General features: G+C 47.9%; 1 protein-coding gene across 1 annotated transcript; it reads left to right on the top strand.

The window, feature by feature from the left end:
- Window positions 1–1,146: 1,146 nt before the first annotated feature.
- LOC134059561 (kelch-like protein 33) lies at window positions 1,147–8,873 on the top strand. Its single transcript, XM_062516004.1, has 7 exons — window positions 1,147–1,385; window positions 1,963–2,123; window positions 2,773–3,215; window positions 4,042–4,284; window positions 6,912–7,162; window positions 7,820–7,990; window positions 8,312–8,873. The coding sequence occupies exons 1-7, from the start codon at window positions 1,147–1,149 to the stop codon at window positions 8,835–8,837; spliced, it is 2,034 nt and encodes a 677-aa protein (XP_062371988.1). The 3' UTR covers window positions 8,838–8,873.
- The last annotated feature ends 779 nt before the right edge of the window (window positions 8,874–9,652 follow it).

Genomic DNA, 9,652 nt, shown 5'->3' with positions numbered 1-9,652 from the left:
AGGCCTACATTATGTCCTGAGAGAGAAAGTCAGTAAATATAGCACAAGTGGAAGAGAGATTGGTGCCAACTTCTATTGTTAGAGCACCTCGCATGAATCGACACGCATTGTTTCCAAGCCCAGGGAAAGTCACAGGTCTTCATATCGCGGTGAGGTAAGTTAACCATAAAATCACGATAGGCGGAAATTTCGGCCAGACTGTTTGTACGACAGCATTTGAGGTAGGGCAGACTGCGTAAGCGTGCTTTAGCGTGTTTTGGCTATTCTGTATGATCTTGTGCTGGTAGCTTTAAAATCCTTCCATGCGTCATGCTGACCTATTCAACTGCTGCACATGCTACTCCAGCCCACCCCCCCCCCCCCCCTCTCTCTCTCTCTCTCTCTCTCTCTCTCTCTCTCTCTCTCTCTCTATGTCTCTCTCTCCCTCCCTCTCTCTCTCTCTCTCTCTCTCACACACACACACACACACACACACACACACACACACACACACACACACACACACACACACACAAACACAGTCACACTGTAATCATGTCGGAGTGTCCTGTGGACAGCGAGCTATTAAACTGTATAGTGGAGAAATATATTTTTGATAGCACAGAACAATTAGCAAAATGCTATTTTCTTCTTTATTCTATCAAATATACGAATTACACACTATATGTTGCCCTCTATTTGGTCATGTTCCCCAGGACTATCCCTCTCAATAACATCAGCACAATGTCCAGGATCTCTCCAAGGAAGACTCAGCAGGACCCTGAGAAAGATGTGCCCCTCCGTCAGCGGATGGCCCTGTTTCAGTCAAACACAGAGGACAGAGTGGACATAAGAGGAGGACGAAGAGGGGGAAGAGGAGGAGGAGGAGGAAGAGGAGGAGGAGGGAGGGGGGAAGTGGACAAAGGACGAGGTGGACAAGGAGAAGAGAGCACCTCATCCTCCTCGCACCCCTCTCCTAAAACAACCCCAGGACCTCCAAACCCCCCCGCCGCCCAACCTTTAACCCCTGACCTCCCCACAGTTACCCCTCCCCTTTGCCCCTCCTCTGATCCCGACCGCCACCCGTATTCTCTCAGCTCGCACTGTGATTCGCTCTTCGACGCCCTGCGAGGCCTCCTGGGGGAGGAGCTTCTGACGGACTGCGACATGCGTCTCCGCGGCAACCCCGTCCGGTTCCACTGGGTGGTTCTGGCGGCCGTGAGCGAGAGGGTGGAGGCGTGGCTTCGAGCGGGAAAGGCGGGGCTCGAGGAGGCTCTGCAGCAGTTGTCTGCCGGCCACGTCACAGAGGCGGGACTTCTGGCGGTGCTGGATTTCGCTTACTGCGGAGGGATGCTCGGGCCACCAGCCGAGGGAGGGGCGCTGGACGATGTCATGTCTGCTTGCAGGTGTCGTCTCTAAGGTGTTGCTTTCTGACCAGATTATCTGGGTTATTTCTGTTTGTGACACTCTGGGTAGTCTTTTATGTACACCCGCCCTTCCTTCCTCGATCCTATAGTCCTCACTGATCTAGATCAAGAATGATGGGGCGGCAACAATGGGAGAGTCTATCCAGTGTTAGTTATAGATCAGTGGGAACGAGCCCCAAGTTTGAGAGCCACCCTCTGTCCTCCTGCTGTTTTATAAAGTAAAGGTATTGAAGGACTGTGCTGAAATTAATCAATCTTAGCAATGTTGCTCTCAGTCAGAGAAAGATATTTTATTAGAGTCATATTTTAATAGGGCAATAAGCTTACATGCTATTCTTGAAATACTTTTTTTTTCTGTATTTGACCGTCATGTCAATCTTCTGGCATTTATATGATAAATATTTTATCTGATGCAACTCAAGGAACACTTCTATTTAAAAAATATCCATTTTGTACCTCTGTACATACATTGTATATCATACCATGTACTCATACATTGGTGGTTATTTTTGGATGGTGATTCTGTAGTTATTCATCTGCTTTTGTGTCTTGTCAGATATCTGGGTGTTCCGCGACTGACTCAGGTGTGTAAGGGAAATGGCGCCCCCTGTGGGTCAAAGGAGAGAGAGCAGAGCCTGGAGGTCATCAGGAGACTGTGGGTCAGCAGAGCAGGCTGTGACGTCCTCATTAAAACTGAGGATGGAGAAAGCATTCCAGGTAGTTTGTTCTTCCTTTTTTCCCCTTTCTTTTACTTTTCACTTGAACAAAATGATCATTGGACATGAAATGTCATGGGTGATGTTCATTCCGTGCTCAGGATAAAAACAACCACACAATGCACAGGATGATAATATTAACAAAGACACACAGTCTGTTTTCCCAGACAGTTCAACAGTCTACATAAAAAAATATGTACACTGAACTGGACTTTGGTTGAGATAAATAAAGAGAATAATCTAACGTGAATCAAACATTTCAGTTAACCTATCTACATGTAGCTCCCACAGAAATACACTTGAATTGATAGTAGTATAAATATAGTACTTTCCCTGGACGAGCAGTGATGCGTCATCATGATTATGCAATATGACAAATAGTCCTTAGTGTGGAACTTTTTCGGTGAATGGAATCCGGCCAATTGCTGTGTCTACACTTCTGATAAGAGTACCGGAGGGGAAGTTTTTGATGTATTTTTTTACGCGTATTTTTTTCCTCGTTCGGTCTCGGAAAGATTTTTTTGGTGGTGGCGTGTTTCACCGCAGATAGCCTTTGTCGTTTCACATTCACCTGTCCCTTGTTCTTTTCTATACCTCTCTATCACCCCTCCGCCGCCTTCCCCTCTCTCTCCCCTCGTCCTCTCTCACAGCTCACCGAGTGGTCCTGGCAGCCGGCGGGGACTACTTCCGGGCCCTCTTCTGCGGAGGGTTACGCGAGTGCGGCCAGGACGCGGTGCTCCTGCGCGGCGTCTCCTCCGGCACACTGCGCCCCCTGGTGGGCTTCCTCTACTCGGGCAGGCTGGAGCTGAGCTGGGCCTGCGTGTGGGAGCTCACCGAGGCAGCGCTGCAGTTCCAGCTCCAGGGGGCGCTGTCGCTCTGCCTGGCCTTCCTGCAGGAGCGGATGGACGCCGGCTCCTGCCTGGACGTGCTGGCCCTGGCCGAGGCCTACGGGCTCGGGGAGCTGGCGCAGGCGGCGGAGGGCTACATCCTGGCCCACTTCCAGAAGGTGGCGGAGGGGGAGAAGTTCCGCGACCTGCCCCTCGATCAGCTGGAGAGGCTGCTGGAGAGAGACTCTCTCAGTGCTGAGAGCGAGGTCAGAGCAGAGGTGTTTATAATGCTCAGTGTTTTGGAGCTTTTGTTTGGTGTTTATTTAGCCATAGCATCTTTCTCTCCCTCTCTCTCTGTCTCTGCCTTTCTGTCTGATTCTTTATATCCCTATAACCCTTGCCTTTCTTTCTTTCTGTCTCTTATTCTCTCTCTCTCTCTCTCTCTCCTCTTGTCTTTCTCCATCTCTGTTTCTCTGTCTGTTTCTCTCCACCTACCACTCTGTCTCTTTTTCTCTCTCAGTTCAGTTCAGTTCAGTTTTATTTCAGTTTAGTTTCAGTTTAACTCCCTCTCTCTCCCTCTTTTTTCTCTCTCTCTCCCTCCCTCTTTCTTCCTGTCTTCCTGTCATCTCTGTCTGTCTGTCTGTCTGTTACTCTCCACCTACCACTCTGTCTCTTTTTTTTTTCTCTCTCTCTCACACTCTTTCTTTCTGTCTTGCATCTCTGTTTCTGTCTGTGTCTCTCCACCCAACACTGTCTCTCTTTCTGTCTCTCTCTCTCTTCATTCTCTCTCGCCCCCTCTCTCTCTCTCTCCCTCGCTCTTTCTTCCTGTCTTTCTGTTTCTCTGTCTGTGTCTCTCCACCCAACTCTCTCTCTTTCTGTCTCTCTCTCTCCACTCTCCACAAACTGTATACTCTTACTCTCCATTCTCTCTCTCTCTCTCTCTCTCTCTCTCTAGTCTCCGCACCTGTAGATAGTGGTGTTTCGGGCAGTGCTGTGCTGGATAAACTACTCTTACTCTCCATTCTCTATCTCCAATCTCTCTCTCTCTCTCTCTCTCTCTCTCTCTCTCTCTCTCTCTCTCCGCACCTGTAGATAGTGGTGTTTCGGGCAGTGCTGTGCTGGATCGAGGATGACCGTGACGGGAGGCTCTTCTACCTGCCCAGGCTCCTGCAGGCGGTGCGCCTCCCCCTCATGTCCCCCTCAGAGCTGCGGGAGGTGCGGAGCTGCGACCTCATGCCGCAGACACGCGGGGGCAGGGCGGCTCTGAAGAAGGTGGAGGATATCCTGGAGGGGAACCAGCTGTACCCAGACTGCCGGCCGCGCACCGCAAACCAGGTGAGGCCTTTTGTGAGGGTAAGGCCTGACTTCCACAACAAAGTGAGCTGCTAGGGAAACTATGCAGGTTTCTCTTTCGCAATTCGTTTTCGCTCGTTTTATGCTCTGCAGAGCTTCCCCTACAGCTTTAGCGTGTATATTTTACAAAACTCCTCAATCGGTCAGTCTGTCTTTTCATGATCGAGACTTCACATGAGACTTCCCATGGTCACAACAACAGTATGAAACGAATTGATTAACTGAAAAATGTTGCATAGTTTACCTTTAACCTGTTCTCAAACAAAAGTCTAATTTGTTCAATGGTGGACTTTTTTTCTCTCTTTGTACTTATAATAAATGTTTGGTTACACTTCACTTGAAGATATCTACAGTACATAAGAGAGACATGACACTGTCACGAATGTGTCATAAACATTTTAAACAAGTCATAAACATTTTATGATGTACAGTAACGCTTCTGTCATTCCGTTTTTGTCATGACAAGGTAGGGTTAGGGTTAGGATTGGAGTGAAGATTAGGGTTAGGGCTAGCGTTAATGTGTCATGACAGTGTCATGTGTTCATAGACAGATAGATAGATATACTTCATTCACTCCCAAGGGGAAATTACAGTGTTTCAGCATCAATACAAACACAACATTCAACATACAAGCATACATGCATACATACATTATTTAAAATATTATTCCTTCCTCTCTGCTCAGAGGGGAGTCATTATAGAGTGACATGTCACTCTTATGTAGATACATTCAAGTGCTTTATTTAGTGCTACTAAATGTTTTAATTCTGAAATCAGTGATAGAAATTATATGACATTATACTATTATACTATACTATGAGTCACATACAGAAGCAGCATGGCTTTTGAAGTCTGCCCCGGATGTAGGCCAACACATTGCCATGGTCATGGTAGACAGGTGTGGTCAGGTCAGGGTGAGTTCATCGGAGTCAGCTGGCTCTTTGGTATGTCTGTGTTACGTGCACATTACGTCCTTATCTAGTAAGAGAGTTCATATTAGACTTCCAGGAATGCTTCTGTGTGACAGAAAGTATGGTACGATATCGAGCGTCATTGCATGTGACAAATTAAAACATCAAACATTAAGTCAGAAAGAGTGAGTAAGGCCGTTACACTTTCACACAGAGGCCCCAAGTTTGGCAACGTATTGTTCCGCCAGTGTATGCGCATTGAGGCCAGAGTGAGTCAGGCCCACAAAGTGGGCAGAGTCAGGCCGAAGTTAATTATTAAGATATTTTGGTAAAGCCGACCTATAGCAGTGTTGAGCAACACCTTTACACTGAATGTGTCAGACCATGTTGCAGTTGCATGTACAGTCTCTGTATTATTGTGCCCCTGATTTGAGTAATGTTTCTTCTGCTCTTCCAAACAATTCAATCATGGTTGTAGCTTTTCAGACCCATTTTGACTACTGTATCACATCCGACCAGGCTGGTTGTAATTGTTTGTCTGCCTTGATTAATATATGTTGGTCATGCATTGAAATGCTATATTAGACCTACTATGTGTGGATATGGTTGAAAGTAATATGGGGTTTGAAGCCTATGTTTTAGAATAAGTTATGACAATTGCCAATATTGCCTGGGAACTTTTGCTTCTTTTTTCACATAGGACGGGAAGGGATGTTGGCATTTATTTGAAAATAGATAAATCAGAATTTACTGCTGGTTGGTTTATGTGATTGGTTTATGCAAATTCACTTCACCAGAGAGGTCTCGCCCATTTCAGAGTCTCCGCCTTGACATAGTTTACCGCCTCTCACTCCGCCGCCGCCAAACTCTGGGCCTCCGTGTGACTCACTGGTCAGCGTACTGTAACTCGCTGGTCAATTCCAGGTTTCTCTTACGCAATTCACTTACACTCTCCTCATCTATAGACCAGCTCTACCAACATACAGCGTAATCAAAATGAAAATAATAATGATGATTTAGTGTCATTTTTCAATTGATTAAGTTGTGTTAAGTCATTATTTCAAGTTTGTTTGACTGCCCGGGTTTACAGTGAACCAGGCACCAGCTTTACCAATATGTAATTGAACACCTTTCTGCATACCGAAGAAAATTGAAAGAATAGGCCCACAGGTTAGCCTGGCTAGCGCCTCCCACTTCTCAAATGAGACGTGGTCTGGCAACCAGACGTGCATTTTCTCGTATTTGAAAAAAATGCCCAGATCCGTTCATTGGGCGCCACGGATGTCTATCAAATGCGTTTGTGCATATAGCTCATCATGGTCTTGCTTTCTCCCCTGTTCTGTGAGTGGTTACCAACAACAGGCGAAAAATGTGGGTGTTAGTTTCCAGACTGCCTTAGCTGCGTGATTGAAATCACCACGCAAGGCAGGATGGGAACACCCAGGCTACCCACAGGTCCAAATGTGTCCCCTGTGAATGTGAATGTTTCCCTTGAATATGTTGAGCCATAAATCATGATCTTCTCATCTGTCTCACACCTTTCGCCCCATCTCTTTGTCTCTCTCTCTCTCTCTATCTCTTTTTCTCCCTCTCTCTCGCTCTTATTCATCTTGTGTCTCTCATTCTCTTTCACTCTTATCTTCTCATCCTCTCTCTCTCTCTCTCTCTCTCTCTCTCTGTGTGTGTGTGGTGGTCCAGGTTCTCGTTCTGGTCGGGGGAGACTGCGTGGACGAGGACTTTGCCCGGCGCGAGCCCAACCGCAGCCTCTGGGTGGCTCGCCGTTTCTTGAAAGGGCCGGGTCTGATCAGAACCGTGGAGTGGCGTCCGCTGGCCCAGCTCCCCGACCCGCCCCGGTTCCGCCACTGCGTGTGCGTTCTCCAGAACAAGCTCTACGTACTCGGTGGACGCAAGTACTACGGGTCACTGGACATTCTGAAGTCAGCGATGAGGTGGGCAGGAGGTCATTTGTGTGATGAATGAGTCAGATGATGAAAGAACTGAGAGAACTGAACTGAATGCATCCGGTTTTGTGATTCATTTTAACTGAATTGAGTCAATAGAATATGAAAACAAATATTTACAGGCTCTCCCTGCCTGTCAGCTGCTCTCTCTTTCTTTCTCTCTCTCTCTCTCTCTCTCTCTCTCTCTCTCTCTCTTTATGTATTTCTCCTCTCTCTATCTCTATACAATATATAACTATTGACAGTATATTTCCACTATTGACTAAATTTACATAATAGTGGAGTTCTTTTTGGTCAGGATGTCCATCCGGTGTATTGCCTGACTGTTAAATTGCAAAAGAGTGTGAGTCAGGTTAAGCTGATGTAAGGTCAGGTTTGTGGTTGGTGTAAGTTGAGTTGAAAAATAGTACAAATGAGAGATTGCTAAAGTGCATTTAGCTTGTCATCAATCATGTTAAATGTTTCTCAAAATCATTTTAAATACCTCTGAACAGGGCTCAGACCCACGATGGTAAATAAGAACAAAAAATTGCCGTAGTAACCAAAGTGTGTGTGTGTGTGTGTGTGTGTGTGTGTGTGTGTATGTGATAATAAGCTAAAGTAAATGATGAGTGTGTGGAGTGAACTGTGTCCTGTCTGCTTCAGGTTTGACCCCGTGCGGGGGACCTGGGAGCGGTTGCCAGATATGGCCAGTCCTAGAGATTACTTCGCCGCAGTTTGTCTGGATGGCAAGGTGTTTGCATTGGGCGGTAACCCTGACGACATACACTGCCTGGACACTGTGGAGTACTTCACTCCCGAGGACAACACCTGGAGGTAGCTGAAGGAAGTTCATTAAGAGTGATTTTTATCCATCATGTCTGAAAGCTCAATGCATCATGGTTGAATACAGCACGCCTTTTTATCATTTCCTATTTATTTAGATTCCGAACATTTTTTTTTTCCGTATTTTGTTTTCACGCTATTAAATTTAAAGAATTAAATAATCAGCAGAAAAGAAAAGGACATAATAATATAAAATGATGATAAGATAAAACTTTCAAAGCAGTGCAATATTACACACACACACACACACACACACACACACACAGTGACCCAAGGTCAGTTGCGATGTGAGATGTCCCCGTGTCTCCCCAGACTGGCCCATCCTCTGGACGTGGGTCTCTGCGGCCACGCTGCCACCGTGTGGGACGGCGAGATCTTCGTGTCGGGCGGCTACGACGCCACCTTCCGCTGCTACGCCTCCCTGTGGCACTACCACCCCGCGCGCGGCTGCACGCCGCGCGCCTCCATGGCGACCGGCACGGGCCGCGCGGGCCACGCGATGCTGGCGGCGGCGGCCGGCCTGGTGGTGGCCGGCGGGCTGCGTCCGTCCTGGCGGGGCTACATCGACCAGCTGCAGTGCGAGCTGTACTGCCCGCGCCGCAACACCTGGACGCTCTTCCCCGTGCTGCCGCGGGCGCACCTGTCGCCGGCCGCCGCCGCGCTGGACGGGCAGCTGTACGTGCTGGGCGGGTCGTCGGCGGACACGGCGCGCGACACGGCGTGGGTGCACCGCTACGACCCGCGCGAGGGCCGCTGGGACAAGCTGGGGGCCATGCCGAGGCCCTACGCCGACCTGTGCGCCTGCGCCCTGCAGCTGCCCGCGGGGGTGCAGGTGTAGCAGAGACTCACAACACACACACACACACACACACACACACACACACACACACGCATACACGCACGCACGCACGCACGCACACACACACACGCGTGCACACACAAACACAGACACACACGCACGCACGCACGCATACACGCACGCACGCACGCACGCACACACACACACACACGCGTGCACACACAAACACAGACACACACGCACGCACGCACGCACACACACACACACACACACACACACACACACACACACACACACACACACACACACAGACACTCACGCACGTACGCACGCACGCATAAATATATACATACATATAAATGCAAATACCCCCACACTCACACCAACCCACAATGGAGCGTTCTACTTGCATTGTGAAGAGCTGTATAATAAATGAATATATTCTATCTATCTATCCATCTACAGTATCTACCTAGATAGATAGATAGATAGATAGATGTATTGTATATTGAAATGTTTTACTCATGCATACTAGTACCACTAGTGATTTTCTATTTGGAGTGCTTCAAAATGATATCTTGATCTCTGATCTCTGTGAACTCCTTTAGTGTTTAGTGGTTAACACTCTGTTGGTCTGTTTTCATCACGCTTTACTAACACAGAGTAGCTCTGAACAGGGCTCAGACCCACCATGCTAAATAAGAACAAAGACATAATGTAATAACCAGAGTGTGTGTGTGTGTGTGTGTGTGTGTGTGTCTGTCTGTCTGTCTGTCTGTGTGTGTGTGTGTCTGTGTGTGTGTGTGTGTGTGTGTGTGTGTGTGTGTGTGTGTGTGTGTGCGTGCGTGCGTGCG

The sequence above is a fragment of the Sardina pilchardus genome, chromosome 16 (assembly GCF_963854185.1).
Source record: "Sardina pilchardus chromosome 16, fSarPil1.1, whole genome shotgun sequence".
Classification (NCBI taxonomy): Eukaryota; Metazoa; Chordata; class Actinopteri; order Clupeiformes; family Clupeidae; genus Sardina; species Sardina pilchardus.
This window is presented reverse-complemented; position numbering and strand designations above follow the sequence as displayed.

Bases quoted from the DNA above. Each gene is read 5' to 3' on its own strand.
- LOC134059561 (XM_062516004.1), top strand. From the start codon at position 1,147: ATGCGTCTCCGCGGCAACCCCGTCCGGTTCCACTGGGTGGTTCTGGCG. The intron at 3,216-4,041 runs GTCAGAGCAGAG...CCGCACCTGTAG, and splicing joins CTCTCAGTGCTGAGAGCGAG to ATAGTGGTGTTTCGGGCAGT. The intron at 7,991-8,311 runs GTAGCTGAAGGA...GTGTCTCCCCAG, and splicing joins CCCGAGGACAACACCTGGAG to ACTGGCCCATCCTCTGGACG.